The sequence below is a fragment of the Ursus americanus genome, chromosome 14 (genome assembly GCF_024610735.1).
Source record: "Ursus americanus isolate L20-20 chromosome 14, mUrsAme1.1.p, whole genome shotgun sequence".
Classification (NCBI taxonomy): domain Eukaryota; kingdom Metazoa; phylum Chordata; class Mammalia; order Carnivora; family Ursidae; genus Ursus; species Ursus americanus.
The window spans coordinates 70,947,973-70,967,796 of record NC_142140.1 but is presented as its reverse complement, the minus strand read 5'-3'; the positions used below and the strand labels follow the sequence as shown (position 1 = coordinate 70,967,796).

The following is a 19,824-nucleotide window of genomic DNA, read 5'->3' as shown; positions in this document are numbered from 1 at the left end:
GTAAACTACGGACTTGGTTGCCTGTGATGTGTCAGTGTAGGTTCGAACGTACAAATATACCACCCCAGTGAGTGATGCTGACCTTGGGGGGGCAGTGGTACATCTGGGGGGGGCAGGGGTGCTATAGGAAATCTATTGCCCTCTCAGTGTTGCTCTAAAAACCTAAAATGGTTCTTAAAAAAACAAAGTCTATAAAAAACCAAACCCGAACCTAGTTAGATGAGGAAGAAATGAACATAAATATGTCTCTTTGACGCCAAATGCCATAGTAAGACAATCACCATTCTGATTCTAGCAGCGCAATGACTTTGATAGGATCTAAAGTTTCCTGAAACTCTTGCGTATGAGCTTCTTTCTTATTATAAAGAGATGGGCCTGCATTTAATTAAAAAGTGATTTCCTTATAAATTATAAAAGGTCGCCTGTCATCAGGGATCTTTAGGTCTTAACAATCGGTATTCTGAAAAGATTGTGATTTATTCTACAGTGGCCAGGCTCATTCTTCTTGATCGAATAACTCAAGATACGAGCAATTTGGGGACGACCTGTAGTAAACAGCTGCTCCTTCTATAGCCATATCGAAAAACTCCAGGAATGTACCCCAAAATGGCACACGGATCTAAAAGCCACCTACCTGGCCGTAGAGATGATAGTCAAACTCATAGATCTTGTTGAATTTGGAAAATCCTTCCCTCTAGAAGAAAACAAAAATATAACAGATCGATTATTTGGACAACAAATGATTCCTCAGCCTAAGGATGAAGCAGAATGCTGGTAAGTGCTAATATGGAAAAGTATTTCCTAAAGACAAAGAATTGGCTACGTTACTAAGACCATTTATCACGTCGATCCTCGAAACAGTTACAAGCACACGATTGGTAGAGTCCGTGGAGTTTTTACGCTGGAAGGTAACCTTGAGGCCAGCTAATATAATATCTTCTCATAAATGAGAATGGATGCGTCCAAGGTCATATCACAAATTAAAGGCAGAAGAAGGATCAGGACATAATTCTCTTGACAATTTTCTCCCTCTTCCCCATATACTTCTACTACTTTCTGGCTGTCCAATTGCACCTGTCAACTGTGAGCACAGGCAAGTCGTTCACTTTTCCGAACATCAATTTATTTTTGAGTATGGTTACCTCTAAGTTCTCCTCTGGCTCTAAAGTCCAGTAACGCTATGAGCCCCAGTCAGAACTGGAATCCAGTCTATAAAGCAATTCTTCAGTTTGCAATCATGGATGGACAAGACCCTCTCTGAGCAGATACCACCTTCCTCCACAGGGACATTAAAAGTAGTCACACATGTGAGTTTTGCACCAACACTACACAGAAGACAAAAAAATGGCCAACGGGGAAGTGGAGAAATGTTCGAGGGCCAAGAAGGGTCAGTGTCGAGAAGATTCTTCCTCTTTCTTACAAAGACAATTTTTTTTTTAAGATTTTATTTATTTATTTGACAGACAGAGAGACAGCCAGCGAAAGAGGGAACACAGCAGGGGGAGTGGGAGAGGAAGAAGCAGGCTCCCAGTGAGGAGCCCGATGCGGGCTCGATCCCACAACGCCAGGATCACACCCTGAGCCGAAGGCAGACACTTAACGACTGAGCCACCCAGGCGCCCCACAAAGACAATTTTTCTGAGCGGAATAATAAATGAGGTTCTCTTTGAGGCATAATGACAATTTTTTTTCAAAAGATTTTATTTATTTATTTGAGAGAGAGAGAACACATGAGCAGGGGAAGGGGCACAGGGAGAGAGAGAGAGAATCCTCAAGCAGACTCCCTGCTGAGTGCAGAGCCAGACACGGAGCTCGATCCCAGGACCCCGAGATCACCACCCGAGCAGAAGGCAGACGCCCAACCAACTAAGCCACCCAGGAGCCCCCATGATGACAAATTTTAAGAGGGAATTTATTTTAGTATCTGATACTTAAGAGTTCACTGGTTGCCAATGTTGCCGAGAAAAGAAATTCCCCTTTACAAACTCCAATCGCTAGTTAAGCCCTTTTAGTAATAGGGAATAGAAACTGTCTAATAGGGGCGCCTGAGTGGCTCAGTCGTTAAGTGTCTGCCTTCGGCTCAGGGCGTGATCCCGGCGTTATGGGATCGAGCCCCACATCAGGCTCCTCCGCTATGAGCCTGCTTCTTCCTCTCCCACTCCCCCTGCTCGTGTTCCCTCTCTCGCTGGCTGTCTCTATCTCTGTCAAATAAATAAATAAAATCTTAAAAAAAAAAAAAAACTGTCTAATAAGTAATTTTGGACTTTTTTAAGAGAAGCAGTGCCAGCAACTTTTTTTCCCCCCCAAGAAAATGGTTTCTGACTTTTTAAGAAAGCTCTGAAGCCTTCCCAAACACACACTAGTATGATATATAACAAGGCTGAAGTCAGCTGACTCAGCCTCTCCCCAGCCCAGCCCCAAGTGACTCCTGAGGTGCATATCCACTGTCCCTTGGGTCTCTTGGGAACACAGTCTGAAAACCTCTGTTCTAAATATACCTTTCAAGGTAAGTAACTGGTCTGATAACATGCGTGTGACCCCAAAACAGGGCTCTTCCAGGCGGTCTCCTCTCCCAGTGGTAGACTCAAGGAAGTGAAATGTTTTTCCTTACATTTCAAACTTGTCCCCTGTAATTCCCATCTGAGGGTGGCACACAATTATGTGTGGTTCCCCATTTGGGTGAGGTGCTCAGGGAAAGTGGATGTTCCCAAATTACAGTAGTTCTGGAGTCTGGAGAAAGAAAGAAAAAAACCCAACCACCTGGTAGACCAAGAACGTTGCTTTTGTGATCTCTTTTGCAGTGTTGTCCACTCTATTAAAAAAAAAAAAAAAAACACAAATTCCTTCTCTAAGCACTCTGTAGGAACTGTCACATCACTGTCACTGAATGTACAGCAGGATTCATTAAGATTTATCTTTCTGAATATAAAAAATAAAATCATGGGGCGCCTGGGTGGCACAGCGGTTAAGCATCTGCCTTCAGCTCAGGGCGTGATCCCGGCGTTCTGGGATCGAGCCCCACATCAGGCTCCTCTGCTGCGGGCCTGCTTCTTCCTCTCCCACTCCCCCTGCTTGTGTTCCCTCTCTTGCTGGCTGTCTCTATCTCTGTCGAATAAATAAATAAAATCTTTAAAAAAAATAAAATAAAATAAAATCATGAAAAAATTGCACACACATAGAAGATTGTAGTTTTCAGTGTGCTTTTGAATGCTATTGTAAATGGAACTGTTTCTTTAATTTTCTTTCTGGATTCTTCCTTAATTTTCTTTCTGGATTCTTCCTTAATTTTCTTTCTGGATTCTTCCTTAATTTTCTTTCTGGATTTTTCATTGCTACTAATTTGTGTGCACTGATCTTGTATCCTGCAACCTTGCCCAATTTATCAGCACTAATGGTCTTTTGCGGATTATTTGGGATTTCTATTCTATAAGATCATGTTGTTTGCAAATAGACATATTTTTAATTCTTCTTTCCAATTTAGATTTCTTTTTCTTGCCTAATTGCTTTAGCTAGAACTTCTAGTAATTTTGGATAGTGATGGTGAAAACAGGCAATCTTGGTTCGTTCCTGAGCTCAGAGGAAAAGCTTTCAGTCTTTCACTCTCCAGTTAAAGTTAGTAATGGCCTTTTCAAAATGCCTTTTATCATGAAGGGGATTAAATTTTTATCAAATGTGTTTTCTGCACCAGCTGAGATAAACAATGTAGGTTTTAAGTGGGGGATTACTGGGTCATATCTGTGTTCTATAAAGTCACTTTGGCAAAGGAGAATTTCAAGAGTGAAAGGCTAGGGAGAAAGCTACCGGAGTTTTCCACGTGAGGGGTCAGAGGCCTGAACTCTACAGCACATCATCAGCTCTTGCTCCCACTATCCACGAGCTAGAAATGGAGGTCTAAGGACCTTGGGATCTTTCAAGAAAAAAGGGCAGGGAACTTCTGCCCCATACTCTTAGAAATGGCCTCCAGAAAACCATTTCATGATCCACTTTAATTTGACAGATTTTCCTGAACATTCCTTGCTGCCTCTGTGCCCACTTTTATACAAAATCTTTTACCTTATCCTTCCTTTGCACCTCCAGTGTGTCTAAGACCCATTCTCATCCATTACTTGCCTGTTTCTTGGAATTTGTACTAGTAGGAATAGGGCTGATGTTCGCTCTAGTCCCAAACCCTAGGCAGTACTGCCCCATCAATATGCGTTTACAGACTGCAAAGTCAGTGGGGCTGCAGAACACAGGGGATGCAACAGAGCTGGGGAGAGCTAGTTAGCTGGCAATGCTCAGACAGGGCTTGACTGCCAAGTTAAAGGGCTTTGGTCTGTGGTTCCCAAAAACTGAGCTTTCGAATCACAGGGACTAATGTTAAAATTCAGACTTCTCTGATCTCACGCCAGACCTAGAGAATAGCCGGTGCCCCAGCTGGTTCCGATTATCAGACAAGTTTGGGAACCGCTGTAGTGGACGAGGAGAAACCAAGGTTTTCAAGAAGTACACGGGTGGAGCGTCTTAACTATACTTTTGCATGCCTGTCATTCGGAAAAGACAGGAAGCCAATGCAATGACCCAGAAGCGAGGGACGTGGCCTCCGTGTCTATTCCCGGAGCCCGCCTCGCCTTCCCGCTGGGTGATCGGGACCGCTCCCTCACCCACACAGCTGATCGGAAAGACGCCTCCTTACCCGCCTCATGCGACCGTTGGACAGCAGGTCGGCGATCCCCTTGGCCGCGTCATTCTTCTCGGCCACACAGAGAATTTTCCGCACGCTTCGGAAGGCCACCTCCATGGCAGCGCGGGACAAGGCCCGGGCTCCCGGCCGTTGCAGCCTGCGGAGCGCGCAGCGGGCGACCGGGAAGATCATCCCTAGGCCCCGCGCCCGCAGCCGCCCCCCGGGTACCCACGCATGCTGGACGAGCCAGAGGTGAGGTCCACCCGGCGCCCGCCCTAAGGGAACTGGGGCCTCCGGGAGCCGCCAGCGCCACCTCCCGCCGCCCGTCAACTCCCCTCAGCCCGCCGGGCTTCAGACTCTGCAGCCTCTGCCAGGAATCCCGCACCGAAGGCTTCCCGTTTCCGCCCGCCTTCTCCGGCTACATCCGCCTGGCACGAGCGCCACAGGACCGCGAACTACAACTCCCAGACGGCCCCGCGCTCCCGGACCCCTAGCACGTTTCCGCTCCTCCGCCCCACTTCCTTCGCTTCCTGACAGTGGTTGGTAAGTTGATTCGTCCTTGGGAGAGGCCGCCGGACAGTTCTGTCCAAACCTGTCACTAGCTCACAATCTTTTTCTGTCCCGTTCGGAAATCTACGAGGGCGCTTCCGGGTCACGCGGCGCAGACACCGCGAGTCATGTGACACCAAGATGGCGGCGCCGCGGTAGCTGGCTCCGGGTTGTGGCGTCCGAGGAGCCGCGACGGTTTCTGCTCTCGGGCCGTGGGGGCGGCAACGCTCGACTGGCCCCTGCGAGGCCCGTAGCCCCGCGTTAGGCACCGGTTCAGGGCTGGGCTGTTGCTGTCGCGGTGGGTTCGGGGGAGTGCCAGTGACCTCGCTGCAGGTGTCCTGCGCCGGACGCTGTCGCCCGAGGAGAAGGAGGAGGAAGAGGAGGACACCCGGCCTATCGGGTCTTCTGGACCTTCGGAGTCCATGGGCCTGTGAAGGCTTTGGAGGAGCTATACCTCTGAGGGGACTGTGGGAGTTTGAGTCTTCGGGTGTGTGAGGGGCAGCCTAGTACCCCTGAGGGCGCAAAGAAGACCTCAGGGACTTTACTTCCTCTTCCAGAGGCCGGGCTAACCTGCGTTGGTTACCCCCTCATTCTTTCTCACTTCCTCTCAATGTTCTCTCCATATATCTGGAAATATGATCAGCGCCCCTGACGTGGTCGCCTTCACCAAAGAGGAGGAGTACGAGGAGGAACCTTACAATGAGCCCGCCTTGCCCGAGGAGTACTCGGTGCCACTCTTCCCCTTCTCCAGCCAGGGAGCCAACCCGTGGTCCAAACTGTCCGGGGCCAAGTTCTCTCGGGACTTCATCCTTATCTCCGAGTTCTCCGAGCAGGTGGGACCCCAACCCTTGCTGACCATCCCCAATGACACCAAAGTTTTTGGTACTTTCGATCTCAATTACTTCTCCTTGCGGATCATGTCTGTGGATTACCAGGCGTCCTTTGTGGGCCATCCCCCTGGTTCTGCCTACCCCAAGCTGAACTTTGTGGAGGACTCCAAGGTGGTGCTGGGAGACTCCAAGGAGGGAGCCTTTGCATATGTGCACCACCTTACCCTGTACGACCTGGAGGCCCGGGGCTTTGTAAGACCTTTCTGCATGGCTTATATCTCAGCAGACCAGCACAAAATCATGCAGCAGTTTCAGGAGCTCTCAGCTGAATTTTCCAAAGCTTCTGAGTGCTTGAAGACAGGCAACAGGAAGGCATTTGCAGGAGAACTTGAAAAAAAACTGAAAGACTTGGATTACACCAGGACAGTGCTGCACACGGAAACGGAGATCCAGAAGAAGGCCAATGACAAAGGCTTTTACTCATCTCAGGCAATTGAGAAAGCCAATGAACTGGCTAGTGTAGAGAAGTCCATCATTGAACATCAAGACCTGCTGAAGCAGATCCGCTCGTACCCTCATCGGAAGTTGAAGGGGTCTGCTTTGTGTTGTGGGGAGACGGAGCACACCCAGGATCAGACCAGCCAGGCGGCCACTACCTCTAACCCTGATGAGTCTGCTGACACAGACCTTTATACCTGCAGACCTGCTTATACCCCGAAGCTCATCAAAGCAAAGTCCACCAAGTGTTTTGACAAGAAGTTGAAGACCTTGGAAGAGCTCTGTGACACTGAGTATTTCACCCAGACCCTGGCTCAGCTCAGCCACATAGAGCACATGTTCAGAGGAGACCTGTGCTACCTCCTGACCAGCCAGATTGACAGAGCACTTCTAAAACAACAGCATATAACAAACTTCCTCTTCGAAGATTTTGTGGAGGTGGCAGAGAAACAAGAGAGCGCACCCCCGAAGCCCGGTCCAGGCAGACCGCCTTCCAGGTCTCTGGAAGAATGTCCGATTCCTCAAGTGTTAATTAGCGTTGGTTCTTACAAGTCCAGTGTGGAGTCTGTGCCGATCAAGATGGAGCAGGAACTTGGAGATGAGGAGTACAAGGAAGCCGACGTGGCAGAAATGAGCAGTTTTGACCCCCAGGAGAACTTGGACTACCTGGATATGGATATGAAAGGGAGCATCAGCAGTGGTGAAAGCATCGAGGTTCTGGGCACGGAGAAGTCCACCGCTGTGCTGCCTAAGTCTGACAGCCAGGCCAGCCTCACGGTGCCACTGAGCCCCCAGGTGGTCCGGAGCAAAGCAGTCAGCCACAGGACCATCAGCGAGGACAGTATCGAAGTCCTCAGCACCTGCCCCTCGGAGGCCCTCATCCCTGAGGATTTCAAGGCCAGCTACCCAAGTGCCATTAACGAAGAAGAATCCTACGCAGATGATAGTGAGGGAGCCATCCACTTCCAGGCAAGCGTCAGCGCGCCAGAGCTGGGTGAGGCAGAGGAGGGTGGCTTAGAAACCCCCCCGTCACAGATAGACTCCTCCTGCTGCATTGGGAAGGAGAGCGACAGTCTGCGGGTGCCCCTCTCCACTCCAGCCCACACCCCCTCGGACCAGGACGGAGTAGTGAGCATCCCTCCGCAGCGCTACAGGCAGAAGGACCAGGGGTTCCATGTGGACTTTGCGGTGGAAAATGCCAGCCCTTTGCGAGACAGCAGTTCCGAAGGCTTCCCTGCTGATGAGCTGGACCCAAGCCGCCTGCTGGCGAGCCGGGATGTCAGTAAGACCAGCCTGGACAACTACTCGGACAGTGCCAGCAACATGAGCAGTCTAGCCTCCACCAGCTCAGACAGGACTCCCCCCTCGGCTCATCCCACCGGCCCCTCTTCCGAGAGGCATAAAAAGAGGGCTGGCCAGAACGCCTTAAAATTCATCCGTCAGTACCCCTTTGCCCACCCGGCCATCTACTCCCTGCTCAGCGGGAGGACACTTGTGGTCCTGGGGGAGGACGAGGCCATAGTGAGGAAGCTGGTGACGGCGCTGTCCATCTTTGTCCCCAACCACAGCCGTTACGCCAAACCGGTGAAGCACTGGGTCTCCTCTCCTTTGCATATCACGGATTTTCAGAGGTGGAAGCTTATCGGCCTGCAGAGGTAACTGGTTATCCGTGGTGGGGAAGGGCCCCGTCCCGTTAGAGATGAGGCTTCAGACGTACATCCCTCTGGGGGAGATGCACAGGTCCGTGTGGTGGGCCCAGCATTGGGCGACCTGGCTTCCAGACTGGGCCCCCAACACCCCTCACTCTGTAACTTTTGGCATATCATTCCCTTTCTTTGGCCTTCTGTTTCCTTGTCCCTCTCATGAGGGTTTGCCATTCCGAAGTGGTCGCCGACCCCGGTCTGCGACCTGCCGTGTCAGAATTATTTAGGAGAGTTTTTTAGATCAGGGAGTTCTGGGTCCCACCCCGCAGAGATTCTGGTTCAGTTGGTCTGGGCTAAGACTTGGAGTTTATCTGGCGTACAGGAAGGTTTGGGGAACAACTGAGCTTCTAGATCTCAGGTTCTCGCTTATTCTCAAATTCACGCTATGGTGTAAATGACTGAGGAGAGATCGGCTTCTGAGAAAGGGCTGTGGCGGTCCTAGAAGGTGGCAGCCATCACTGGTGACAGGGACATCAGGGGGCTCCAGTGGCTTTTATTCCACTGTCCTATTTGCCCAAGAAGGCTGTCTTCATAAGGAAACACAAGAGCCAATTCCTCCTTTCCCTGTTTGAATGCTTTCCATTTCATTTTTCCACAATACTACCGCGTTGTCGTAGACTCATTTTCTTTTTCCCAGATACTGCGTGGCAAGTTGTCCGGCCCAAGGGTCTCTTTCCTTCGGGGTATGCACGGTGTTTGGTTTCCTCATTGCCTTCTCTGCACCCCACTTGACACATCTGTAAAACAGAGGTGCTGACACAGCCAGTCTGTGCTTCCCGGGCCACATGGGAAGAGAAGGAATTTCTGCGTGCTGCAATCAGCAGCTGTTTGTTCCAGTTTTCCAACTGTCCTTTTGCATCGGCCCCCAGTATCAGTGAGGTCCCCGTCCCCCGAGTCGCCTTGTGTTTGCCCCTCTTGCAGAAGTCTCCCGACCCTCGCTCTAACCCTTGCTGCGTTAGGCTTTCCCCGGGGTCGTGGTGGTGGCATTTAAGCAAGTGGCGCCTCCACGTCCTGCCTTGGCTCACTGGCCATGCTGGCGGGTGCTGGGGTACCATCTGGAGGTACCTGGGCAAGTTCACTGCCCTGGAAGAATTCATAGTTGAGGAGAGGAGACGGGTGACAGGGAGGAGAGTTCCAGCAGCGGGTGCGTCGTGTGTTCTAAGAAAACATGTTAAGTGGGCAGCTGAGCGATGTGTGGGAAGTGAGGGAGAGGGGCGCCTGGGGGAGGCTTGGGGTCTTTGGCTTGAGGCACCAGGAGGGCGAGCTTGCCAGTGTGGGGGAAGAGTGATGACACGGGGACTTGGTGTGACCTGGCCCAGCCCCTTCCTCGGGCCGCACAGGAGACCACCGAGCGGGGTCCTTGCTTATGGATGCAGAGTCAGGCTCGGGAGTGAGAGGCTGCACCAGGCGCCCTTGCAGATTTTGTCCTTCCTCCCAGGATCCGGTCCCTCTGCGGATGCCAGCTCTGTGCTCGGGTGTAATCCGGCTGCCCCAGCAAGGCAAGGGCCTTTCAGGGATTGCTTTTGCCCCTGATCTTGGTGGAAGAACGGGTCCATGTCCCTTGCAGACACATGTCTCTTCTCCGAGTCACTCCCTTAGCCCCAACTCTTGACCTTTTCCCCTTTTTCTCCCCCAAAGATGGAGAATCTAAAAGACTACATCAGTCTGTTGTCAGCTGCCTTATCCAAGACCAGGCACAGGACAGTCTTGCCCTTCCTGGAGGCTTTCCCTGAAGTTCCCTCCTTAGAATGTGCCAGGATGGCAAAAGAAGTTCATCTCTTACACCAGCTCTGTTCCGTTGGGTATCTGGCTAGAGTGTGGCATGAAGGATTCTGAGGCCTAGGCAGGGCTGCCCTGGGAAGCCTGCTGTGATCAGTTCATGAAGTCTGGGGGTGCAAGAGAGGGTAGGGCCTCCCTGAGGTGGAAGAGAAGGTGGGAGGTGGTCTGAGTCCCGGGCCGGCCCTACCAGTAGTCACCCACTGAGGCCACCTGAACAAGTCACTCCTCCACTCGAGGCTTTGTTTCCTCCTGACAAAATGAGAGGGTTGGATCCCTGAATGATCATTTGCCAAGTATTTATAGAGGACTGTGACATGCTAGCCACCCGGGCCACTGCCAGACTCAAGGTGAGTCAGCCGTGGTCATCCCCGTGACAGGACAGGCACGGTCTTCAAGGGGGTCCCTCCCGCCGGTCCCAGCTCTGCCACCACACTGTCAGCTTGACCTCTGAAGCCGTTTCCATCTGCAGACGGCGCTGCCAAGACCTGTCTCGTGAGAGTGGGTGTGGAGAGGCCCACCACGTCTGGTCTGTGTCTGATGAGTGTGAGTGTGTCTCTAATAACCTGGCAGGGACGCATACAGACTCCAGGGAGGCAGGCCGAGGCAGCAGACGCTGAGTGTGGCCCTCTGCAGCCTGGCTTTAGATCCGTTAAGCATCCCTCTGTGAAGGCGGGACGCCCATCGGAAGTGACAGACGAGAGCAGAATTGCAAATAGCCCCGAGTGGGGAAGTGTCTCCCATTGCTCACCTTCTCCAGCCTTCTGGGCGTGCACAGATGTTGGGGATTGGCAAGATCTGCCTCCAGAGGGTCTTGCTCTGGTGTGAGATACAGTGGGCGGGGGGTTGGAGGCCTTGCACCCTAGGGGGCGTGTCACTGGAGTGGGGACCGGATTTGCCACAGCTCTCCCAAAGAAATCCTGGGAGGTGAGCAGCAGACACGATCTGAACGCATCCTGAGATGAAAAGCCATGGAGTCGTGGCCCGGGGCGGGTAGGGAGGGGCGCAGTGGGTGCTATGACTTCGGGTCCTGACGCTTCCACTATCGGCCATGTGGATCTGGACCAGTCCTGTCCTCTGTCTCTCATTCATTCGACAAAGCTTGTCCAACACGCGTGTGAGCGGGGCTTCCGGGGCTCAGTGTGTGGAACTGCAGGAAAGGGTCACCTCCAGAAAGAACGTACCGCCCGGTGCTGTGCTTGCCCTTTGAAGTGCTCAGAGCTGTGGGTATCGGCGGTGAGTCACCCCAGCAGGCAGAACCCGTGCTGAAGCTGGGAGGCAGGAGGAGGCCCATCTGACGATCGGCTTTAAAGAGTAGTAGTAGAAGACGGGCCTTTGTATGGCCGTGAGCTTCCTGCTGGGGGGTGGGGGCAGCTCCGCTCTAGAGGGGGTTGATTCCTTGTGCTGGGTTAACCTGGAATCTGTGAGCTGTGACCCAGGAGAGCCTCTCCCCACGCAGGTGCTTTGACTCCAGCTAAAACCAGCCTAGATGATGAACTGTTTTTAAACTCTCTCACCCCCACAGCTGCCAGTTTCGGTGGCCCTTGGTTTTCCCCCTCAAGTAGGCCTTCTGCCTGGAGATGCTCGTGAGTCGGATCCATCGCTTGTGGGTACGAGATGGGCAGATAATCGTGTTGGTTTCCCATTATTTCAAATCAAAATGAAGGATAATTGTATGGCTTGCCGAGTCGCAGGAACAAGCCCCAGACAGAGCTCGGTACTGATGGGAGGAAGTGCCAGTTGGGGCGTCGGAGGCTCTGGTCGAGTCCCGGCTCAGCCAGTTTGTAGCCAGGGGACCTTGTGTGAGCCACGGCCCCTCGCTGGGCCTCGGTGGTTGTGTCTGCCCGGAGCCTCCCCCCGGCATTGGCACGGACTGTAAGGAGTCTAAGACAGGTGTGCGAGGTGAAGCACGGGGCCCAGAGGTGTGGGCTTGCCTCTTTCCGTGCTGCCTCGCCCCCTGGTGAGGAGCTTTGTGGGGAAACACGTGGAGGAGGCGTTAGAGCAGTATCTTCTAACGATGTGTGGGGCGCCAGCGCTCCCCGGGAACGGCCGGGCCTGAGGCAGGCTGTTCAGCAGGACGGGTGACTGGAATGGAGGGGCAGGACGACGGGGTGAGGCCTGGCTTTGCTGCCGCGGCAGGACCTCGGGGGGCTGGATGTGCCCAGCTCAAGGAGGCATTTGGCTTATGGACTGGGCCCCTCCCGGGGTGGGGCTGGGGGGCAGGGGTGCCTTGGGAGCTGCCTGAGCACATTGGTACTGTGACTGAGGAGACCCATGTCCCCGAGAAGCCAGTCAGCCACCTGCAGGCCCTGCTTCCTCATTGCCCATGTGATGGGGGCCACAGCCCATTCTTCTCATGGTTTCCAGGACCCACGGCACGTGTGGCTCTGTTTTCTCGTCTCTGTGACCCTGCTCTTGTGTGGTCCGGATGCTGTCCCAGGTTCTCGGAGCCCACCTTTGTTGTAAGGCCCAGCTCTGAGGCTGTTCCTCCAGAACCTTCCTGGCCCCAGGCCTCCCTCCCTCACTTGGGGTGCTGTGTGCGTGTCTTCTTCCCAGCCCGACCAGGCTCGCTCCTCACTGCCTCTTCCGCCCCCAGGTCACCGCCTGGGCATATAGTAGGTGCTGTTAACTGTACAAGGACATGACAACACCGAGGAAGGAGAAAACATCATGAGATTGCCTTGGTCCCCCAAGTGCCCGTCAGTCCTCTTACACAACAGCTGAGGCCCAACACACGCTCTAAATTCCAGACGTGTGTCGGTCTGTGAAATCTCTGGTCAGCCTGACGTTTGCCAGGCTGCAAGGCCGGCAGATGCCGGCTGCTCTGGGAAGACCGATCTGGAGGGTTTCAAAGAGCTGCTTACTAGGGCGGGTCACCCTGACCCCTTCCCTCATTGAGCAAGGCCCGCCTGCCTCTGCTGTGCGGGCGCGGTAGTGGGCAGTGGGCCAGGAGGCCAAATCCGCTCGTCCCGGTCCGCAGCAGCTCCGTGCGGCAGGAGAGCTCGGTGCCAGGCTGACAAGACTGAGGGCCAGGCGCTATCGTAGACACGACCACTTTTGTCTCTGCAGTGACTGCGTGAGGCAGGACCGGTTATCTCTGTCTTACAGATGGGGCTCAGAAGGGTTAAGGAGCTTGGCCGAGGTCGCACAGCAGAACAGTAGAGAAGCAGAGGAGGGGGTCAGGGGCGGCCGGATCGGGTTTGAGCTGGCAGAGGGGCAAGTGCACACGGGAGGGAAGGGTGTTCCCGGCAGGGCATGCAGGCCTGTGATTTTGAGCACTGGCCTGGCTGCGAGAAAGTCATTGTGGAGGTAACAGGTGGGGCCTCTGATGCCAGCGGGAAGGGGGCCGCGCCCAGGCACTTGACCTTGCTCCCGAGGGTGATGAGGAGCCCTTTGAAGCGATCACGATCAGAGCGGCCTCCCAGAAAGAGCGGGGGAGCCGCCCCGGGACAGGAGGCCCCACCCCAAGCCTCCGTCCTCACGCGGGCCCGTGTGTTTCAGAGTGGCAGCCCCGGCCGGCGCCGGCCCCCTGCACGCCCTGAGCCGCTACAGCCGCTACACCAGCGTCCTGGACCTGGACAACAAAGCCCTCCGCTGCCCGCTCTACAGAGGCGCCCTGGTGCCCCGGCTGGCCGACCACCGCACCCAGATCAAGCGGGGCAGCACGTACTACCTGCATGTCCAGAGCACGCTCGCCCAGCTCTGCTCCAAGGCCTTCCTCTACACCTTCTGCCACCACCTGCACCTGCCCGCCCACGACAAGGAGACCGAGGAGGTGGTTGCCGGCCGCCAGGCCAGCTTCCTGAAGCTGACGCTGGGCCTGGTGAACGAAGACGTTAAAGTGGTCCAGTACCTGGCCGAGCTGCTGAAGCTGCGTTACGTGCAGGACACGCCCGGGACCGGCCACCCCATGCTCAGGTTCGACTATGTGCCCAGCTTCTTGTACAAGATCTGAGGTCCGCCCAGCCGCTGTGACCGAGACCTGTGACTCCGGGTACGGGGAGGGGAGGGGTTGGCGTGAGCGAGCGGTCCTCTGAGCTGTTGAGACTAATGGTGTCATCAGGGGAGGGAACCCGAGGGGACAGCCCTGGCTCCCGGGTGGTGTCGGGCGGTCTGGGAGGTGGACTTGGGTGGAGGCGGGCGCCTGGCTCTCCACCGGCATCAGTAAGGATGGTGACAGGCCGCGCTCCCAGGTGAGGAGTGGCCCCTGGGGTCGGGAGGGGGCCGCTTGGCTTCGTGAGGACTGGCAGGTGGGCCAGGAGAGAGCCAGCACTCTCTCGATGGGGTGGGATGCGGGGCAGAAAGGCGAAGTGCAGACGGGAGGGGCACTCTGGCACGGTCGGCTCCCAGACACTCGGGCGGCAGGATCAAGGGAAGCACCCCCTTCATTGGAGCGCTTTAGTGGGAAACAGGACGATAGAACATCCGTTGCCTCATTCAGGTCCCGGCTGGGGTCCTTCACTCGGGTCCCCTAGAGCCCGTCATCCCGGGGGAGGCCCCTGAATGAGTGAGGTGGAGGGAGGCAGCTCTGTCTCAGCTGGGTGGTGGCAGACGCAGAAGCTTCTGGGCCCCGAGGCTGCAGGGAGAGCGAGCAGCACCCTGTCTGGTCCTGGCTTCCTCCCTAGGCACGGAAATGCTTGTGCGTGGGCTTTGCAGCTGCTTCCCCTGGGGCAGCGGCAGTGGCTAGAGTTAGTCGCTTGTCCCTGCTTGGGAGTGAGAACCACTGTGGCAGCTGGAGAGCCCGGGAGATGGGCGGGGCCACGAGGCCATCAGCACTGTGCGAGGGGTGAGGAGCCAGCAGGCCTCTGGGGCCCGGCCCGCCAGCCTTTCTGGCTTAGTGAGTCCACGCCGTCCCCTTGGGGAAGGTCTGCAGGCATGATGGGACTCGGCCAAGGTCACCCCCCCTCCTCCGTCCTCCACCTGCAGCAAACCTTTGCAACCACTTCACTACCTCTTGCAGGGTCTCGTGGGCACGGTGCCAGCGGGGTTCTGCTCAGCTGGCTGGTCTGGGGAGGCAGCCGAGCTGGTGAGAACCCTGGAGGACCAGGAAGGAGGAAAGCCTCCTTGTGTGGCTGTCTTCGTGGATCTGGCCCATGTGGGCCTCACCCCTGCTCACTCCTGCCCTCACGCCGTCCCCTCAAATACATGCACCTCACTGCTGCTCACTTCCACCCCACGCAGGCCCCCCGAATATGGTTACCTCACCGTTGCTCGCTCCTGCCCCGCGCAGGTCCTCCAGGTCCACTCACCTCCCAGCAGCTCCCTCCCGGCCCCGTGAGCCTCCCGTCAGGGAAGGAGACAATCCCTGCTTCACCCACCGGGACCTCCCCGATGCTCCGTACATAGTTGCCGTCGGTTTGTCGACGGACGGTTTCTTGCAATCTTGACATTTTTATACTTTTTTTTTTATGGCTGCTTTTTTTCCTCCAAGTAGGGAGAACTCTTAGTATGACTGCTTTTTAACGCGTTCCAAGACAGTTGTGACACGACAGACCCTGACAGCCACAGCGCGGCCGCTCCTGAGCACGCTCCGGGGCGCACCGCGGAGGTCACGTAGGGGGGCAGTAGCGGCACCTCACTCCCGCGGCCCTTTCCTTGCCCGGCTCGTCTGCGCGCACGAGGGTACGGCCCGCTGGCTCCTGGCCGTCGGCTCCTGGTCGGGGCCCGCAGTCCTGTCACAGGGCGTGTGATTTTGCTTCTGAGGCTGTGACTGAGAAGGAACCTTCTGTGGCAGATGGTCCGTCTCTGTCTCATGGGTTTTCTTTGTACCTGTGCCCGTTGCATATGTTCACACACACGAGTCGCCGGGAACGTCTTGGCAGCTTCAAAATGCAAAGCGTGTGTTTGCACGTGGGGAAGGCTGCGTAGGAAGCCCGTTTCTCTCCGTGGGCTCCCCCTGCGTTGCTGCGTCCAGTGTCCCTCGTGTTCAAGATGCTGCTTTGTTTGCTAACTGGGTGGCTTGCTGCTGTCTACTTACGCCTCTGGGGACATGACCTTACAACATTTTATCTCCACGGCGCGGGAAGGTCTCTGGGGTCCGTATGACAAGATTGAAAGTGATCACCGGCACCGCCATTGCTTTTCATTCCCGTTTCACACCATCGTGGACTCTACAGTTTAACCGTGCTGTCACCTGGGAAACTGATCAAGGCAGAAGGTCAGCCATACGTGGCCTTCCAGAAGCTAAAGCCATCGCTACCATGGTCTGAAGTCGATGTCACTTTGGAGGGGGTTTGCATGGAAGCTCTGTCTCAGGGATGGTTCTGAGGGCCCCAGGATTCTAAGGCCAGGGACCAGGCGGGTGTGAACAGAACGGGTGTGTCTCATCCTGGGGCCAGCCTCAGAAAGAGTGAATGAGGAAGGAGTGTCTCCCTTGAGTCGTTCTTTCATGGCTTCACGGACCAGTAGGTAGACTCCAGGTTTTAAAGTTTGGTTAAAGTCTAACTTTTCATTGTGGCAGTTTCAGAGGATTGCCGGATACCAAGTGTGTTTCTTTCCAGAGGGACTGCAGAGTGGTCCTGGGACAAAGCCAGTTCGGGCAGGCACTTGAGGCCGTGGAGCTGCCCTTCCCAGACCCCGTCCACTTTGGAGAACTGGAACCCACTAGAAGTCCCCCACCTGTAAACCTTAAGGTGTGGGGAGCCCTATGTAGTGGGACTGATCTCTTTAAGAGTTTTCGTTTGAGGTTTGTCTCAAATAAAACATTTTAAAAACACTTTGCAAAAAATAGAGGACATTTGTGCCTCTTATTACTTTGTCAGTCCTGACTCACTTTGAAGGTCCAGGCACCAAAAGTGTATCGGGTTTATATCAACTTCTGATCCACTTCCACTCCCCCTGCCCCCAACCACCCCTTGTTCAGTAGGTCCAGGTTGAGAGCAGGCTGAGCAGGCTAGCGGTCCGGCAGTAGTGATTTCCAGAAGCTCCGTGTGAGGGAGGGGCCAAAGCCTTTGTAGCACCGTGGGCCTCGGGACGCTCCGACCTGAGCTGCTGCCTCACACCTCACCACTTCCCTAGAGATCTTGCTCCTTTAGTGGACTCTCCGTTGGGATTTTAAAAATCAGTGACTTGTCTGTGATTTCCTGCAGTGCTGAAGTTACATGAATTGCACCAGAATTGGGAAATGGACCGTGATTGCCCCCCTGTCATTTCCCATCTAGCTTTTAACTTCTTTGTTGCTATATTCAAGGTATCGTAGGTTTCCATCTCAAACAACAACACAGCCCAGTTCAAATTCTCGGAAGGCCAACAGACTGCACCCCAGTGCCACAGTTGGTAACACTCAGCTGGTGGGGAGCCCGTCGGCAAGTGTGGACCGCCTTCAGAGGAACTGATCTCCCGCGCCGGCAGTCCGGTGTTACTTCCCATCTCCCTAGAAAGCGCAGAAGAAAGTGCCTTGGTTTGTACTCTGAAGCCAACCAGCCAGCCCTGTGGCTTTTCCCCGATACTGGGATAGAAAGTCACAAAACTGGAATCAGAATGCCAAGAAATAGGTATTAACAGACTGCAAAAAGGAGAAAAAGCATCAAATTTCTACTTCTGGCTGGAAAGACAACCAGTGTCAGCTGAAGAGGTCTGAGCACACCAAGCGTTCCTGAGCCTTCAAAGGAGAAAGCTGTGAGCGGTGACCTAATCCGGTCTTATCTTTTAAGGTTTGGTTATGGCCACGGGGAGGAGGAAGGGGGGGCGGAGCGGGCCCTTGGCAGTGAATCAAGCTGCTGTTAGGGAGCCCCAGCTTCCAGGGAGTAATTCTTCAGCTCCAACATGGAGGCCACACAGGGGGTCGGTCTTGGAGATGGCCTTTTGTCTTCAGTTCGGGGAGAAGCCAAGCCCCTGAACCTAAGACTGGCTTCGCAGCCTCACGCTCCCAAAGTGAAGGTGGAGATGTGAGTCCCCACCCGAGCTGGAGTGAATGCCAAGAACGTGCTGGACCTCCCGCCCCAGGGGTGCCCTCCAGGCAGGACCACGGGGCGCCTCGCCCACCGACTGCCCAACGCTGGCTGGCTATACAGGTTGGGTTGAAAAATGCCACCTTTTAAGGCTGCCGTGAAAAGCATAGTCTGTGATGAATTCGTATCTGTTATTTTTGGAAAGCTATTTTATTAACTGCATGTTCCTCCGTCCACACGGGCGAACGCTGAGCCCGCCCGCCACGCGCGCTGCGGCCGTCAAGGCGCGCGCACCCCAGACGCGCGCGTGACCGCGGCTCTTGCGTGTGGCCGCACTGGAGTCTGACCAGAGTAAATGCCAAACATATCGTCTGAGAAGTGTACTTTTTAAGAAATTAATTTATTTGAGTTCAGATATTTTTGAAATATAAAAATTGGTTGTATTTTTTAAAGCTATAATTCTTGTAGACATTCTGTGGTTAAAAAATTGATTGTGCTTATTATTAAAAATGGTCATCTATGTTTTGCACTTCAGCTTTGTGAAAAATAAAGTTTCTCTGGGAAGGTGCCATTTGGTTTCCTGATTACAGGAGGGGGTGGTTATCTGGCACAGGGCAGGAAACACCCCCCCCCACCAGCTGGTTCCCACACCTGATGGGCCCTGGCACCCCCCAGGGGTGTGGGGTGAAGGAGACCATTTCCATGACGTTCAGAGCTGCTGTGGAGAAACTCCACCCATACCAGGTGGCACCTTGTATAGAACTCACCGGAAGCTTCAAAATTTCCCTCCTCAGTTGTGACAGCCCTAAGTCAGTCTTCCTTTGCGGCCCTCCGCGTGACAGGATATTAAGGGGCGGCTGGCGGCAGCTCCGAACTTGGGTGGTTGTCATCGCAGAGTGTGAGGGAGACCCAGTAACTCAGAGAAGGGCGAGTACACCTCCTGGGGTCTTTCCAGTCTGCCCTGGACTCAGTCTAAGTATTTCATTTGTCCAGAAAAACCGTTTATACAGCTGAGAGAAGGGATCAAATTTAAACGTCCTGATAACCTGTCCCAGAATTACTCACAATGGATCTTAAAAACACATTTTGATTCATGAAGGAGGTAATTTGAGGAGAGTCCAAAAAGGAACCCCCTCAGAGAGCACGAAGAAGTTGACGCAGCTGGGTCCTGCGTGGGGCCGCCCTTCCATCTCTGCTCAGAAGGGCACCGCGTCTTCAAGCAAGTGCTTCCCGGGCAGGTGCGTGCGTGCGGGCAGCTCCCCTAGAAGTCAGGCAGTCCAGGCAGAGGGAAGAGAGACGCGAAGCTCTCCACTTCCTCCCTGAGAGCCCTGACAGCCCTTTGGTGCTTCTCGTCCCCTGCCAGTTTCTCTTTGAACTCCTTCAGGGTGGCCTTGGCCCCAACATCGTTCTGAATCTGCAGAGTGAGTTCTATCCCTGTGCCAGCAAGAGACAAAATGAGCCCTCTGTGGGCTGGGGGAGAGCCACAGTTTTGCCCCCATGTACGTACCCCTCCAGAATCCCTTCGTGGCTGTCCCCAGAGCCCAACTACCATCAGCTAGAACTTCGGCCAAAAAAATTGTAACATGAGAGAGGTATGGAAGGAAAGAGCAGCGAGGATTCTTACCTGGACAGGTGTTCTTCTCACGGGCAATAGAACAGGCTTCTAGAACTGTGCTGTGCTGCGGCTCAGTGGGCCCAAGAGACACCCCTGAGGCTCGGCTGTCAGTGTGCGCCCAGCGGCGGGGGTCTGACAGCCATAGGTGTTCAGGTGGACCTCAGAAATGATACTTGTGTGCCCCCTTCCTTGGGCAGGACGAGTTTACCGACCTCTCAGACTACATGGTTTGCTAAGGTGATTTTTGCTATCTCTTGTCCCCCGCACTCCTCCTGGACATGCAATGTCCTTCAGCGGCTGG

At 54.4% G+C, this 19,824-nt stretch overlaps 3 protein-coding genes across 6 annotated transcripts in view; 1 reads left to right on the top strand and 2 right to left on the bottom strand.

The window, feature by feature from the left end:
- The window catches only part of TOP3A (DNA topoisomerase III alpha), a 29,154-nt gene extending 24,075 nt beyond the window's left edge, over positions 1-5,079 (bottom strand). Inside the window, exons 1-2 of the mRNA XM_045778279.2 lie at positions 4,676-5,079; positions 635-694 (exon numbers count right to left, since the gene is read on the bottom strand). Coding sequence (XP_045634235.2) covers positions 635-694; positions 4,676-4,855 — 240 coding nt within the window. The 5' untranslated portion in view covers positions 4,856-5,079. The remainder of the gene's footprint in view (positions 1-634; positions 695-4,675) is intronic.
- Positions 5,080-5,189: 110 nt separating this feature from the next.
- SMCR8 (SMCR8-C9orf72 complex subunit) lies at positions 5,190-18,476 on the top strand. The gene is made up of 2 exons (XM_045778280.2): positions 5,190-8,195; positions 13,521-18,476. The coding sequence occupies exons 1-2, from the start codon at positions 5,848-5,850 to the stop codon at positions 13,972-13,974; spliced, it is 2,802 nt and encodes a 933-aa protein (XP_045634236.2). The 5' UTR covers positions 5,190-5,847; the 3' UTR covers positions 13,975-18,476.
- The window catches only part of SHMT1 (serine hydroxymethyltransferase 1), a 24,371-nt gene continuing 22,836 nt past the window's right edge, over positions 18,290-19,824 (bottom strand). For all 4 annotated transcript variants that reach the window (XM_045778284.2, XM_087867684.1, XM_087867685.1 and 1 more), the window contains exon 12: positions 18,290-19,342. In XM_045778284.2, the coding sequence (XP_045634240.1) occupies positions 19,170-19,342 (173 nt within the window). In that variant the 3' untranslated portion in view covers positions 18,290-19,169. The remainder of the gene's footprint in view (positions 19,343-19,824) is intronic.

Excerpts from the sequence above, each read along its gene's own strand:
- SMCR8 (XM_045778280.2), top strand. The coding sequence starts at position 5,848 with ATGATCAGCGCCCCTGACGTGGTCGCCTTCACCAAAGAGGAGGAGTAC. Across the intron at positions 8,196-13,520 it reads AAGCTTATCGGCCTGCAGAG|AGTGGCAGCCCCGGCCGGCG; the intron begins GTAACTGGTTAT and ends CGTGTGTTTCAG.